The 16,463-nt window shown below is 34.9% G+C and overlaps 1 protein-coding gene across 4 annotated transcripts in view; it reads right to left on the bottom strand.

Annotated features, from left to right (window-relative positions):
- The window catches only part of ZMYM2 (zinc finger MYM-type containing 2), a 116,139-nt gene that overhangs the window by 23,528 nt on the left and 76,148 nt on the right, over positions 1-16,463 (bottom strand). For all 4 annotated transcript variants that reach the window (XR_004279062.1, XM_032314311.1, XM_032314312.1 and 1 more), the window contains 7 exons: positions 12,530-12,695; positions 11,940-11,974; positions 5,348-5,477; positions 4,515-4,630; positions 3,335-3,506; positions 1,943-2,068; positions 1,058-1,152 (listed from right to left, as the gene is read on the bottom strand). Coding sequence is in view for 3 of the 4 variants with exons in the window: in XM_032314311.1 (XP_032170202.1) it covers positions 1,058-1,152; positions 1,943-2,068; positions 3,335-3,506; positions 4,515-4,630; positions 5,348-5,477; positions 11,940-11,974; positions 12,530-12,695 (840 nt within the window). In the remaining variant the exon portion in view is untranslated. The remainder of the gene's footprint in view (positions 1-1,057; positions 1,153-1,942; positions 2,069-3,334; positions 3,507-4,514; positions 4,631-5,347; positions 5,478-11,939; positions 11,975-12,529; positions 12,696-16,463) is intronic.

Raw genomic sequence — 16,463 nt, forward strand, 5'->3', positions numbered from 1 at the left:
CAAAACCATTTTAACTTCTGCTGTGAGAGTCACTGATAAGGAAATAATTAAATCTAAAACACAATTAGAAAATAATCTGAAAAGGATTCTAAATATTAATGTAAGGAGAAATTGAACTTTCCAGTAATTCCAATAATGGAGAATGACCACTCAAGCTCCTTATGCTGTCATGATGGCATTATTTACTGCATAAAAGTTTTAAATTTTGATGTAGTACACCTAATTCACCTATTTTTTCCTGCTACTTCTTGTACTTTTGGTGTCGTATCGAAGAACTATGCCTAACCCAAGGTAAAATGATTTGGGCGTATGTTTTAAGAGTTTCGTAATTTTAGTTCTAACATTTAGAGGTCTATTACCCATTTTGAGTTAATTTTTGTATGGCATCAAACAGGAAACCAACTTCATCCTACTGCAAATACTAACTCCTTTTTCAGTTTTTTCTTTCTTTGTGGGGAAATTTGTGAAAGTCGTATTTTTTCTTTTGATCCTGCTTTAGGTTGCAAATAATAGCAGAAAAAAACAGATCACTAGAAAATAGCCTTACTTCTTGTCAAGAATTGAGTTTACTTTCTCAGCAACAATGTCAACCTTTGTCAGGATAAAATTATAAAGGAAAATTAAATGGCAAAAACATTCAGTCTTCTGTAAAGTTACAAGTAAATCTGAGACTTTTTTATTACTTAGAAACGAAGTAATAAAGACTAACTCTTAAAGCCTTTTTAAATCTAGGGGGAAAAAGTCTTTCCATAGCCTCAGGCACAACTGTGGCTCACTATATCCTTGCTCCACCCCTAAAGAGCTAACACTACATGGGGCACCTGGGTGGCTCAGTGGGTTAAAGCCTCTGCCCCAGGGTCTGGGGGATTAAGTCCCGCATCGGGCTCTCTGTTCAGGAGGGAGCCTGCTTCCCCCTCTCTCTGTCTCTGCCTGCCTCTCTGCCTACTTGTGATCTCTCTCTCTGTCAAAAAAATAAATAAAATCTTTAAAAAATTAAAGAAAAAAGAGCTAACACTATAGAGACAGTAGTTAATGCAAAAATACTATTAATTCATACCTTTTTTTTAGATCGAGGTCTAGGCTGTTCCTCATATTCTTCTCCAAAAACAGGTGGTAATAAAAATTCATTTTCCATATCAAGCTCTTCAGCAGCTGGCAATCAAATGAGAAGAATTTTTATTTACAAATATAACAGCACAGGTTTACAATACATAAACACAGCCAACAAAGAACTAATCACAGAATATAAACAAGTACCTATATATGGAAATAACCTATGCTGCAGGGAGGGTGAAAAGAAAAGGTCTATGAGTTCTGATAAACCCTATTTAGACCCTTAAAGAAAACATACGTATAATGAATAACATGAAATTTTCGTGGAAATGTATAAAATCAGAAAAACTATTGCAACCTGAAATTCAATTTTAAGATCTAAATGGTCTCAGTACAAATCTGTTTCAACATATCAAATCTTTTCTCAAAATAAAATGCTTTACGTTCTACTGGGTGTGCTTATTAGCCATCAATACATTAAGAAAATAATGAAAACTAGAACGTTTCTTTTGTAACAAAAGACCTGCAAATAATTTTTTCCTTTGAAGATGAATTTTTTAAAAAGTCTTATGAAAAATACTATCAGCATTTTATTTAATTTTTTAACAAAGAAACAACCACTTCTTTATCCCTTTCTCTATCTACTAAGTTTTCTATAATAAATTACTTTGAGAAAGTATCTTTTTAGGCTCTAAGATATTCTCTTTAAGTCACTTCAATTCAATCCCATGCCTTATTTCAGAAATTAACTGTTGAGTTTTGAGTTAAAAAAAAAAAAAGACAAATATAAGCAGTAAAGGCAAGAGCATTAACATTAAAGGATTAATAATCATAACTAAATTCCATAACTGTAGTTCACACTTAAAGAATAAAATAGCATTTTGAGTACCTCTGGGGAAATCTATTTCGATATCCAAATCTGGTTCGTATGGTACATCAGGCATATTAGACTGTGTCTCTGGGTCAGAGTTCTTCAAGAGATCAGAACCAATTATGTCTGTTTCAATAATTACACCTGTAATCAATTCACAGTATCATTAGAAATCAAAATAGAAGAACCTTAACAGTACCTATATTTAATCTGGCAAAGGACGTCATTTATGTAAACATAAAACAAGAATATATTAATATGTCACAAAAAGAAAAGGTATATAGCCATCTTGAAATGTGAACACTTGTAAATTTTATAATTGTTAAATAATCATGAAGACAAAGAAACTTAATCCTTTAGGTTTCTGACTCTCCTTTTTCAAAAGTTAATAGGCATGCTTTGATAGTAAACCAACTCTGGAAGGCAGAGTATTTCTAAAAGCAATCTCTTGTCAAAAATAAACTAATGAGGGTGGATTTTCAATACTCTTTGAATTGTGACCTAGGTTTTCTGTATCATTCAATTACAACTGCTTTCCAATGTTTTGATCAGTTGTTTTCAAACATTTTTATATGGTAATACACAGTAAGATACGCATTTTATCCATTTCAAGGTGGTGATAGGCTACAGAAAGACAAACAGACACAGACACGGGAAACAAAAGTTTCACAAAACAGTATCCTTTTGATGAGATTCACCTAACATTTCCCATTTCACTTCATTAAATAACAAATAAAACCACTGGTTGCAACCCACTACATAAATTTGTAATAAAGGCCTCCACAAACACTGTCACATTATGAAATACATAAAATTTGTTATGTCTCTGTTATCCTCTAGGGTAATGGGAACTAGGCAGCTCATGGTTGAAAAAGGACCCTACGTGTGACCTGAGGAGTGAGGGTAGGAATAAATACTCTTTAAGAGAATCATCTACAACTTACCTACGCTATGCCATTTGGCAAACATGCCTTAACAGAAGATAGGATAAATCCCAGTAGATAATGCAAATTATTAAGTATAACCAACAAAACAAAACTGGGGCTAACCATTACAAAATAAGAGTTCGGATCATTATTAACGATAATAAGTTATTTTTGTGTCTGAGCTAGTACATTAAAACAGGAATTACTGAGTTGATCTTATAAGTCAAATCCTGTCACAATTAAAATCGGAAACATACAAATCATACAAATTCCTGCTTAAAACTGGGCATGGCATTAAAAGAGCATGTGGCTAGAGAGAGTACTGATCTCTTAACACAAAAACACATTTTTGTTGCAATGCTTGCCCCCCCAACAACAACTCCCATATCAAGTTGAAACATATGGGAACATACTATAATAATTGTAACACTTACTGAAAACCAATGATACACTTAATGACAGAGAGAAATATACTGCAACTCACTGTTGATGTTGGCAGCTTCTGTTTTCCCCTCATCTTCAGTCATCATATCTGTCATTGTAAGCAACTCTGTATCAAGAGGATCTGAAGAAACTTTGCTTTTTAGCTCCTCAGCCACTGCAGGGATCTTCTCACTGCTACCCAATGAGGCAGGCAGAAAAACAGGAACCGGCACCTATTAACCGAAGTATTTACTGTTAGGTTTACTCAACATTAGAAAATAATTTTCCAGGGGTGTCTGGCTGGTACAGTCAGTGGAGTGTGGGACTCTTGATATTTGAATTTTAAGTTGGAGCATCATGTTGGGTGTGGAGACCTCTCAAAAATAAAATCTTAAAAAGGTGGGGTCGGCAGGAGAGAGGGTACTGCCTGGGTGGCTCAGTGGGTTAAACATCTGCCTCAGCTCAGGCCATGGTCCCAGGGTCCTGGAATCCAGCCCCATATCAGGCTTTCTGCTCAGCAAGGAGCCTTCTTCTCCCTCTCCTTCTGCCTTTCTCCCCCCCTCCCTCCTGCTCTTCCTTGCGCTCTCTCCCATAACTAAATAAATAAATAAATAAATAAATGTATGTATGTATATATGTAATTTGCCAGATTAAAAATTATTCTGACACATGATCTTCTTTATAATAACACACCGGATAAAAGCTTTGGAAAAAACACATACCAAAACTAAGTTGTCAACTGTAACAAAGAAAGCCCAGAAAATAAGCAACTACTTTTTGAAATAAAAATTAAAGAAAAATAATTTTTGAGATACCTCTGTCCCCCAGGGGACTACGATAGTCAAGCCCTGGCACAGCGTCTTTACTGCAAGTGATTTAGGACAAAATAATGTAATGATAATTCATATGAAATTCTATTCCATGTTTCAGTTTTTTAAACCTTACAACTTCACCAATATTTTTCTCTAAAATGAACTCAAACATAAAACACTATATATATGCATAAAGCAGACACAGACATTTGCCGAACTTCACCTTTAAAGATGAACATACACTTGTTAAACACAAAGCAAACATCGACAGATTCAACCAAACCCTAAGTTAACTGGTGAAGGCAAAGACTCAAACCCTGTTCTACTACTTCACTAAGGTAGGAATTACAACATTCTTCTCCCACCTACTGCCTGATAAACTCCCAAAATGGGAAAAAAATAAATAAATCAAGTTAAAATCCAACTTACAGGAACAGGAACTGTAGTAGGAACAGGAATATTCTGACTGTACATGTGCATAGGTACTGGGATATACACAGGCACAGGGATAGGCACTGGAACATATTCCGTCTTCCAATTATCATCTGAAAATACAAAATGTGTTTATGGAGCAATGTTAAGTAACACACATAATTACTCAATGTTCAAACAATTTGGTAACAAAAGAATTTAAGTGCCTCGTTTCCTTTTTAAGAGAAATTTCTGGTTTTCACAAAATCAGGTAGGGTAAAAACAAAACTAAATACAGTAACTGTTTAAATGAAGAGAGAAAAACAGAATTTAGGCCTTTTTCTTAATACAAAGAAAATGTCCCTTAGAAACATTATGCAGATCCAGACAGCCTATCATTTTCCACTCATATTCCCTGTAAAAAGATTTACTTAATCAAACAATTAGAATACATTTAAATCTCATAAAAACATATAATTGAATGATACCATCTCATTCTGACAAGGAAACAGAATTGTTAACAAAACAGGTCACATTTACAGAGATGATTTTTCAGAGATTACTGTACCTTGAGGGAATCTCAGCCCCAAGGAAATTTTGGATAAAGTGCTTTTTCATTTATGACATAATATATACTCTGAGCCTTTAACAGAGATTGATTTTCATTAATTGTATTAAATAATATGCTGTATTCTCAAGGTAATGTCTAAACTTAGATAAGCAAAATCAACAGAAAATGACTAAGTGACTAAACAGATACATTCCGTAGCCTATTTGAGAAAAGCATGCGTTTTCAATAAGAGAGGTGTAAGTATAGGGAAGCATGTAACTTAATTTTTTCCTAAAATTACCTGTCTGACAAGATTTGGTCTGCATATGAGGTTTACAGTAAGTAGCTTTTGTCATTGTTAAAGGTTTGCAAAGAACGGCTTTGTTCTTCATTTCTTTGTTAGGTGTTGGAGAGGGGGGTGGTGCTGAACCCTACAGAGGAAACAAAAAGAAACATTTTATTTTTGCCTCTAATTTTTATTACTTCCTGGTGTTAATGAATATCTGGTTTCTAGGTCATGTGGAGCGAACACACAAAAGTTTAAGACTATAAACAAATTATGTTATTATCATTATGTTTACTATAGTCTTAACCTGAAAGGATCAAAGTCAATCTGTCCTAACTACTGACAAAGCAGGAGAAATCATTCATTCTATAGAACTGTGTGACCTTCAGTAGATATTTTTTTTTAAAATAAGACAATTTTCACTTTTAGGTAAAAAATACAATATTAGCCTATTTTTTGAAAATAATTAGGTTCTTTAAATTTATTTAAGAAAGACAAAGTTCTTAGTTATGGCCAACACACCAGTTCCCTCTATTGGATAAACACCTTATATATGTTACTAAATTTTAAAAGATTAAAAAAAAAAAGATAAAAAGAATTACGATAAATACTATCAAACTTCAAACTATTTTTTATATCCCAGCAACTGCAATTTCAGAAACCTGTCCTAGATCATAGTCTCTAAGATGTTTTCACCACATACACTGCAGCATTATTTGCAGTTGAGAACACTGACCACCCCCCCACCTCCAGGGCAACACACAATCAATCTAAAATAAGCTAAAGATCTATCTATAAGGGACTAAACATAGGGGTTTCTCTGTACCACCTATTGATACTGGAAAAAAGGTACAGAATATAGAATATTTGGGGTACTTAATGTCTAGACAGTCACCATGAACAATTCAGTGAATACAGAACCATTACTCCCAAAGGAAATAAAAGGTTAGGTTCCTACAAGCCTTGGGTCACAACACTTTCATCAACACATCAATACATAACAGTATTTCTGTTCCAACACTCGATTTCATATATATTTGTCACAAATAATTATGCTCAGTGTTTGTAACACATGATTACAGCATTTTTGTGTACCACAGTGTACTAGATTATTAACTCTTTCACTCAGATGTGTACAGATACAGTACACACACACTATATGGTACAAATACTCAGTCCTGTTAACACATACTGTATATTGTACACTAATGTAAATAAAGTTCTGGGGACAAAACAGAGTAAACATTGTACATTTTATAAAATATTAACATCTTACTCTTAGTGGACATGCAGGATGTACAATGGGGCAGTGCACTGTGTGGTTAAACCTCTCAACCTTTGGCGTGCCCATAAAAACCAAGGGAAAGGTTGATGGCAATTATTCTGCAGAATAGGAAGAAGTCAGTGACTTAGTAAGAGAAGAAGAGGGGGACATGGTAACATCTGGCAGTTTCTACCTCAAGAGTTTGGCTTTTATGATTTGTTGAATATGTCAGTGCTTTTGCCTCCCAAACTGACTTCACAAAAATATGTCAGCCTTGTCTGCTTGGTTTTTCACCTCTAATGTTTTAAGCGTCTTTATAAAAGAGGTAACCACAGTAGTACTCAAATTGGAGGCTTTGTTCAAGCATAGAGTCATATCCTTCCATGCCACTGACAATTCTTCCCAAGGCAGAATTCCATTTCAATATTTTGAATATTGGAATATTCCATTCCAGTATTCCAATTATTTTGGCCATTGTTAGAGGAGTCTTGGACTGACTTTCATCACTGAATCTGATACCTTCTTTGGCCCTCTAGCCAAATCGATGGGCTCTACTGCCTTCTCTACCAAACTTCCTCCACATCTTCCTACACAGTCCCAAAGCCTTCTTCACTTACTTGGTGTAATATACATTACGTTTTTTATACTTTTTTTTTTTTTTAATTTTCTGTGACACCTTCAAAAAACTTCGAAATTTTTCATACAGCCTGGTCAAACATTTTCCCAACAATTATTCAGGGTAGCCTGCTTGATGCTGTCCTAAATAATGTTACAGATGATGACTAACTTCCAATAATCTCTCAGGGTGGGGTTTTTGTTGCTGTTATTGATGCTGAGAGCCTCAAACTCTTTCTCGTGAAGTAGGTCTTAAAAGCTTTAATTATGCGCTGATTGAGGGGTTGGATGAGAGAGAGAGTTTTTGGGGGCATAAAGAGAACTACACTGAGACAGGCATTTTTGAATTATTCAAGGCAATGGAAATTACCCAGTAATAAAAACTTCAAATGCAAGGTTTTCATGGCGGAGACAATGTTCAACTTCTAGGATAAAGCAACTGGAGAACCAATCACAGAATATTTTAGATACCATTCATGCTTTTTTGTTCCACCTCCAGTAGACTAGCATACACTTCAGTTTTTTTCCTGGAGTTTTCATGGATTTGGGGCTCTATGCCCAGGCAGGGTCCATAGAAGTTATCCTTGGCACTGGTACACAATAGCAAGGTTGCATGGTTTCTAAATGATTTAAAGTCAGGGGCTTTGGAGACCACTTGTATTCTACACATTCATTTGCCACTGATCTTGTTAAAGCAAGCCAGTCCCATCAGCACTGAAAACCTTCTTGACTGTGTATCTTTTTTACCTGTGTTAACACTTAGCTGGTATTCTTCCAAAGCATCCTGGTCCTGATCAGCAGAACCCACCTCGTATCCAAGTTTATTATTTTTCATACCATTTTGCTTGAAATGTGTGAGCTAGCCAGCAGAAGGCAAGAAAAGTTTAACATTTTCCTGATACACGTTGTATATAAGCTGAAAACTTCGTAAAGAGGCGTTTCGCTTTTTTTTTTTTTTTTTTAGTCCTAAGTCCATGAATCCATAAATATAATCACTCTTCCTTATTTTCCATAGCTTCACCATGTACTACAGAATTTACTTCAGTACTCAGGAGTTGCCTCATCTGCAGACTGGTTAATTTCTTATTCCTTTTTTAAGTGTATCATATTGTTGATTCACAAACATTAAACTCACTGCCAACTGAATGAAGCTTACCTAATAGGCATTATTTCTTCCATAAGACACAGAGCAGCCTTCCTGTGTTTAGGAACATCAGATAGGGCTTTTTAATACTATGCATTAACAGTGGATTTTTAAAAGCAAAATCACCCAAAAAAAAAAAAAAAAAAAAGGACAAAATATGCAAAAGGTGGTACTAATTGACTATGAAAAGGACACCTGCTTATAGGATGAGGTGAGACAAAAAGGGAAAGCCTTGCCTTGTTCCACCTCAACAAGAAGATGTGCTATGCCTCAGGAGACTCACGTTTTTCACCACCCTGTACATGTCTGCAAATTTCTTTGAAAGTGCCATGGGTATTGATTTAGGGGTTACAATTTTAGAAAATAGGTAAAAATTTGCAAATATGAAGGATGATCAACTGTACTTAAGGCACTTACTGTTTAATAAATTTACCTGTGCATATTTAAAGGTGTGGAAATTTTTTAAGACTGTTTCAGGTAGATATCTCATTTGTATATTATTTGTATAATGTATATGGCAAAGGAGCCGGTACTATTCTAGATTCATCAGGATTTCAAACTACATTATTAATCAGCTAAGTAAAAGAGCTATGAACAAGGAGCTAGAGAACTTAGTCCTAAAACTGTGTGTAAAATCGGGCAAGTGTAACTAACATCGGGCAAGTGACTCAGTCACTTCTGTCTCAATTTCCTCAACTGTAAAATGGGAAGAATAATTTAACAAATCGGTATTGAGTATCTACTATATACTAAGACTAGGTAAGCTTGGTCCAAGATGGAAAATACCCTAGAATCCCCACATATGAACAAGAGGTCTAAAATCATATATATCGTAGATTACTCGATGTTTTACCTCCTGTCATTTAGAAACATTACATCATGTCAATTAAACTACGCCACCTGGTGAAGACCTACACTTGATAATACTTTATACTTTTTTGCTTGTCAACAAGCAAGATCTCCTTCTATTTATAAAGAATACTGAAGGAGGGCCCAAAATAAAATTATAATGACAAAAGCTACCATCTGTTCAGTACTACTTGCTTCATGCCAGAGACTATGTGCTACAATGTGTACCCCTCAAAATTCATGTTGAAATCTAATACTCAATGTGATGGTATCTGAAGGTATGGCCAATACATGGAGATTATATCATGAGAGCAGAGGCCTCATAAATGGGATTAATGCCCTCAAAAAAGAAATCTTAGAGATGCTCACCCCTTTCCACCATGTGAAGACAGTGAAAAGATGACTATTTATAAACCTGGAAGCAGGCCCTCACCAGACACTGTTAACTGCTTGCAACTTGATTTTAGACTTCCTAGCCTCAGAACTGTGAGAAATAATTTGTTTGTAAGCCACCTCAACTATGGTATTGCTATAGCAGCTCAAATGGACTAAGACATTACATGAAGCACCAAATTTACATAACTTATGAAATGAGTTATTTAATTCTCCTAACACTACAAGAGGTAAGGGTAAGCCTTTTAATCACTCCTACTTTACAGATGAGAAAACTAAGGCTCACAACCCAGGGGCGCCTGGGTGGCTCAGCTGGTTAGGCAACTGCCTTCGGCTCAGGTCATGATCCCAGAGTCCTGGGATGGAGTCCCGCTTGGGGATCCCAGCTCCTCGGGGAGTCTGCTTCTCCCTCCGACCTCTCCCCTCTCATGCTCTCTCTCAAATAAATAAAATCTTAAAAAAGAAGAAGAAGAAGAAGAAGTTACACAACCCGGGAAAGATGATAAAGCTAAAAGTTCTAAGGTCAGGATTCAAGTAAATTCACCTAACACCAAGGCCTATATTCTAAACTACTATACATACTGCCTGTATGAGGTCTGGAACGTAGCAGTTACTATGCATTTAATACTTACTATGTGATAACACTGAAACAGGCACTATCTTCATCCCATTTTAAAAACAAGAAATTCACACAAAGAACTTGTGTAAAGGGACTTGTCCAAAATTATACAGCTAAGCTTTCACCCTTTGAAGTTTATAGGCTGGCAATTTAAAAATTTCAAAAGCTTACAAGGAAAAGATGGGAGAGGGCTTTTATAAGACAAAAGGCAATAACTGCAGTGGCACACTGACTTACCCCTCCCCTAGTCATACAATGTGGTTCCAAGTTGCTATGTGAGGAAAAAAGATTTGATATTATACTGACAGAATGTGGGCCTTAAAGCCTTGGTCAAAAGCTTACATATTTGAAACAAGGTTGTAAGTTGCCTTACAGCTACACAAAGTTAACAAAATATGGAGTGACCATCTTTATATTCTTCAATCACGGGTAAGTGTCTGGTATTAAAATGAGATGAATTCAGCTGAATACTTTAAAATATTTCTGAATTATCCGATTTTAAATACATTTCCATAAGGGGGGGGGTATGACATATAGGGGGAGAAAGCAAAGGAGAATGCACTCTTACTTACCTAGGATTCTTAACTATTAACATCAAAAATAAAAACTGAACAGAATAATGTAGATCACCAATTGTTCATCTATGTCAATGATTCTAAATTGTGGTTACATATTAAAATCATCTGAAGAACTTTCCAAAAACACAGAATTTCTGAGTTGGAGCCTAGGCATTGGAAATTTCTGAAAACTCCCCAGGTGATTCAAATGTGTAGCCAGACCTAAGAACCACTGATTTATTCTTTCTTACCAGGATAAAAACTAGTTCAGAGACTTAATATAATGCCAAGAAATGACTCCTATAAAGCTTCCTTGGTAAGGATGCCAGAAATACCAGTATTCCAACACTGCTGATTATTGTTACTTGACCTACAAGAAGACAGGCTCACTGTGCCTCAAAATGTACCAAAACATTCGTTGCTGCTTCTCTTTATTCATTACAGATAAAGGGACACTTTCAACCTATAAAAATTCTTCAAATGCTAACATAAAAGCAGAATGTGATGTATTACACCAGAGACTAAAGAAAAAAACCCACAGGACACGTTATAGAATTATTACTCATATTTAAAAACTTGTAAATCCTGGCCCCCAACACAGACCTTCAGATACCTATTTGAGAAACATAAACTCAAAGCCATTAATAATCTGGCCCAGCCTATCCTTTTACCTCATTTTCCATGATTCCACCAAAGGTGCTCAAGTTTGGCCCTACTGAATAGTTATGCATGCCGTTAGCACATTCCTTCTACTTTTCATCAGTGTCTATCTGCCAACCTTCTACTCAACTGTTCTGAAGCTTTTTCACAGTCACCAGGAACAGATACAATGAGCCCCATGTGGCTTGTATCTCTACTCCTCCCCCCCCACCCCACCGACTCATGCTCATGCTCAATCTCTCTCTCAAATGAATAAATAAAAAAATCTTTAAAAAAAAAATAAGGTGATAGGAACTTCAATTCAAATAAAATATGTCTATCTCCTATTCACCTTTATATTCCTTAGCATATATCAAACTATCTGTTTTAATACTAGATAATTCACCTAAATACTTCAACTGTCCCAATGGAGGAAAGTAAAAATCTTTTATTATGATCAAACTGGACGGTTAATTTATGCCCACATTACAAAAATCAATCTAACACTTTACTTAAGCAATACTTACTGTCATTTTGGTTCGGGACGTCTGACAACCCTGATCTAAAAACAAACAAATTTAAAATAAGACAAGTATCACTTTCTTCAGAATGTTCTAAATCTGTATTTCTCATTAAATAGTACTGGTTTTTTAAAACAGTTAATGAAGAAAACATTGTAAGCTCTTTTAAGTAAAGATTATCAAATTTGAGAGCTAAAATACAAAGCTAAATAAGTGGAACTCTTTTCCCATTTTGTCCTCAGAAAATACTCATTTTGGGGGGTCAATACTATGTTCTTATGCTTAACTCTTAATTAAGTCACAATTCCTAAAAGGTTTTCACTGTTACTCCCAACTACTCCCGGCACATACCATTTACTAAAATGCTCTTCATTTAAAATTGCCCTTTTTTTCAACAAGCACTAAATTTTTAAAAGAGAATAAAAAAAAATCCATCTACAGAAACATCATATATAGGGCACTTCCACCCAAACTATGGAAGTTGCCTTTAAACTATATCCAAAATCAACTATTCACTATCATGAATAAAATTCAGATCTAAGAAACTAAACACTACTATACAGGTTTTTCAAGTTATTACCTAAATTATTACATACCATAATGTAAGTTTTCAGGTCCTTTCTGAGTTGTCATGTTGGGCTCATTTTGCTGACAATAGAAACGGAGTAAGCAGTGTTGATCACAGAAATGTTTCATTTCTCCACGCCACTGCACTCTCTCTTTAAGTGTTCCTTGAGATTTACAACAGTCACACCTTGCAGCCTTAATAAAAAAAGGAAGTCATCAGACATTTCAAATTAGAAAATTTAAAAGTCAGACATGTCCTTTAAAAGATTTCTTAAAGTTTATCAGTGATTGTGCCAAACATGATAAAAGTTTCTGACAAAAATAATAAAATCATAAACATAAAGTAAAAATCCACAATAAAAGTGAAAAAAAATTGCAGCAATTTAGTAATTGTCAAAATCCCTTTCTATACTTACCAGCAGTTAAAGACCAGCATTACAAAGATGGGATAACCAAAAAAAGTGAACACTGGTAGACCAAACTGGTACAATACAATTTAATATTTTTAAATAATTTTGAGAACCCTGATATACTGGTAGAAGTTTCCTACAATCAGATTACACTGAAAATCTCTAATTAATAAACAGATTTCCTGTGTTCAACTGATAGCTAAAGATAAATCAATTTAAAGAAGTTGTATAAGACCAGGGGCACATGAGTGGCTTAGTGGGTTAAGCCTCTGCCTTCGGCTCAGGTCAAGATCCCAGGCCCTGGGACAGAGCCCCACATCGGGCTCCCTGCTCGGCAGGGAGTCTGCTTCCCCCAGCGCCTCCCCCCACCCCCCGGCCCTGCTCTTTCTCTCTCCCTGCCTCTCTGCCTACTTGTGATCTCTGTCAAATAAATAAATAAAATCTTAAAAGAAAAAAAAAAGAAGTAGTTGTTTAAGACCAGAAAATTTTTGAAGCAAGCTCTTACGAGAAAATCATGGAAGCTGAAGTATTTTCAACAGTTTAATAAATTTAAAGAGCTTTATTGAATATGTAGATTTAACTATTAACAAGAACTTAAAGTTCAAGTATTAAAATACTCAAGTCTTTAATTAATTAAAAAAGTTGTATTTTAAGTCAACCATCAGCCCCAACATGTAAAATTCATATGTAAAACAGTAAACTTTATGATGGTGAATCCATAATAATGCAGGGACAGATTTTCATTTTTTAGTGAACCCATCCATGTCCCCTCGATTTTACCCATTTTCACTATTTCTTAACAATTTGATCAATGTGTGGACCAAATCATATTAACGATTAATTCCAAATACAGTTCTTTTCATATTTAAGTGTTTGATCCAGTTAGAGAAGAAATAAGTTACTGTATTTTTTAAATTACTCTTTCATTTAACAACTTAGAAGTTTTGATAAAGCAATACATATTGAATTCCTAATAATCATGTAGCCTTTCCTCATTACCTAAATAATCTATAGTTCTATACTGTAGGTTTTGAATTCTCTCACTTTATTTCTCAATAGGAGTTCTATGAATAAATACTATGTTAAAATCCCTAGTCAGGAATATTAACAAATGATTGTGTTGATAAACAGGTCTTATATAACAAACATACCCCAAGGTTAGAACACAGGCTCTTTTTTTTCTCCAGGTCAGGTATTTCTCCTGCTGAATAAATGTTAAATGAATGAAGATTTGTAATATAGATTATGACTATTAAGTGATGCCAATATCACATCTCTTGTCCAAAAACTGTGAGCTCAAATTTTATACTGCTGGTAATATTATGTGGTAACTTCAGTAACATTAGCACTTATTATCAACTAGGTCGTATTTTACTCAATAATGAAAAAGGTTCTGGTCACCACCCAAAAAGTGTTCTTTAAAATAACCTTCAGGTATTCAAAGTTTCAATGTTTGGTTCCCTTTTTATACTCTATACTCAAAGACAAAGCACAAAGAAAGAAATCAAAAGCTTAACATTCTAATTATTGAGTCTAAACAGTACAAGAATGTAGTAAAAGTGAAGTTGTAGCCCAGTTACCTCTCATTCATTGAGAACCTGAAAAATAAAAGCCCAGCATGTTATATCTACTCTCTGTAATCCTAAGTGACTTGTCTAAGGTCAAACATTGAAAATGCAGAGACAGGATTGCAAGGAGACAATCCAAATAAAAAACTGGGCTTTATTTAGTTTATCAAGTTATAAAGACAAAGGAAAGCCAAATGAGTTAATATAAATAACTAGAGAATAAAAATCCCAGTAGAAGTAAAATGCTGCAAGAAGTTTCTCAATGTAACATCTAAAACCAAAATCAATTTGTATAAAATGTATTCAAATCACTACATATACTATTCTAATTCTTAAAATACTTCCATTTACACAGTAATTTAGAAGGCCAAAGACATGAAGCCAAGTACATTCTACTCAAAGAATCTGAACAATGAAATCACTTCATTATTTTATAATTATTTTGTAGTAACAATATTTGTTTTCTTCCAGAAGGTTCAAAACAAATATACATGATTTCTCTGTACCCAAGGAGCAAAAGTAATAACCAATTAGCAAATGTATTTATGTAAATATGTATATATTTTTTTCAAATGGAAGGTTGTAACAGTACTCAATACTAACTCCAAGTTCAATGCCATAATCAACGTTTTAAAAGTTGTAAACCTCTTTTCCATTTGGTTTTTTCTTTTATAGCAACTCATGCAAATTCTGGGTAAAGTGTTTGGAACTGAGCTTAAAATACAATGGCTAATTGGAAAACATCATTAAAAATGACCATGATTCCTTACCAAAATCACTTCCACCCAACCACAGGAGAGAACTCTTAGAAAAGCTTAACATTTCTACAGCATAACAACCAAAGCACAGGGTGCCTGGGTGGCTCCGTCAAATGAGCATTCGGCTCAGGTGATCTCACGCATCAGAGTCCTCAGATGGACTCTGGTTGGGGCAGAGTCTCCTAGAGATTCTCTCCCTCTCTGCTCCAACCTCCCCACCCTAACCACCCCAAGTAGAAAATACACACTCTCTTGCTCACTCTCCTAAATAAATCTTCTTTAAAAAAAAAAAACTGATATATGCCTGAAGTTGCTGGTTTAAAAGCTACCACACACTTCATCATCTACTTAGTGGTCTTCTTATCACTATGAAAAACAAGGGACTGTCTGTTACTGGAGGGGTGGGGTGGAGTAGATAGCAGTCACCAGTTCAAAAACCCTAAATAATATGCAGGTACTAAATTCTTAATTCAAAACTCCTGATGCAGCATCTCAGCTAATACAGGAAATCTCTCCTTCAATAATTTGTAATAGGTCATTCAGCCTATAGTGATGTAGTTCCTTATTATTTGGCAGTTTCAAATTCCCACTTTTGGTTGATAAATATATTATATCCTTTAACCTGCCCATCTACTTGTCTCCCATTTCACCAATCAGACCTAATTGTGAGGAGGGGAATCCATGAATATGAATGAAACAGGATTTTACAGTCATTTAAAAATTAATTATTTATAACTTCCTACTATCTAAGTATAGTTATTCCCTTAAGAAAAATGCACTGAAAAGATTAGGCAAAGCATTCAACTGACAGGAATTCTTCAGTTACCCAAAAAGCACATTTAAAGCAAGAATAATAGACATTCCTTTTCTAAAATTATTTCAGAAACAAAGAATTTTTTTAAATCACTATTTCTAGCAATTTTTTCACAAAAAAAGAGAAAACTTAAAAACCCAGTATTTTTTATTCAGCTATCCTTTAACGACTAAGATTTACTAAAACTTAAGTATTAATTTGATTAAGCCCCACAAATCATACTTTCATACTATTATAGGGCATTTATATTAAAGAATGCTGCCTGCAATTCACTACTGGTTTGTAGAGCAAATCAAAACCCATGTTAAGGGACGCCTGGGTGGCTCAGTTGGTTAAGCAGCTGCCTTCGGCTCAGGTCATGATCCCAGCGTCCTGGGATCGAGTCCCACATCGGGCTCCTTGCTCCGCAGGAA

The sequence above is a fragment of the Mustela erminea genome, chromosome 15 (genome assembly GCF_009829155.1).
Source record: "Mustela erminea isolate mMusErm1 chromosome 15, mMusErm1.Pri, whole genome shotgun sequence".
Taxonomy (NCBI): Eukaryota; Metazoa; Chordata; class Mammalia; order Carnivora; family Mustelidae; genus Mustela; species Mustela erminea.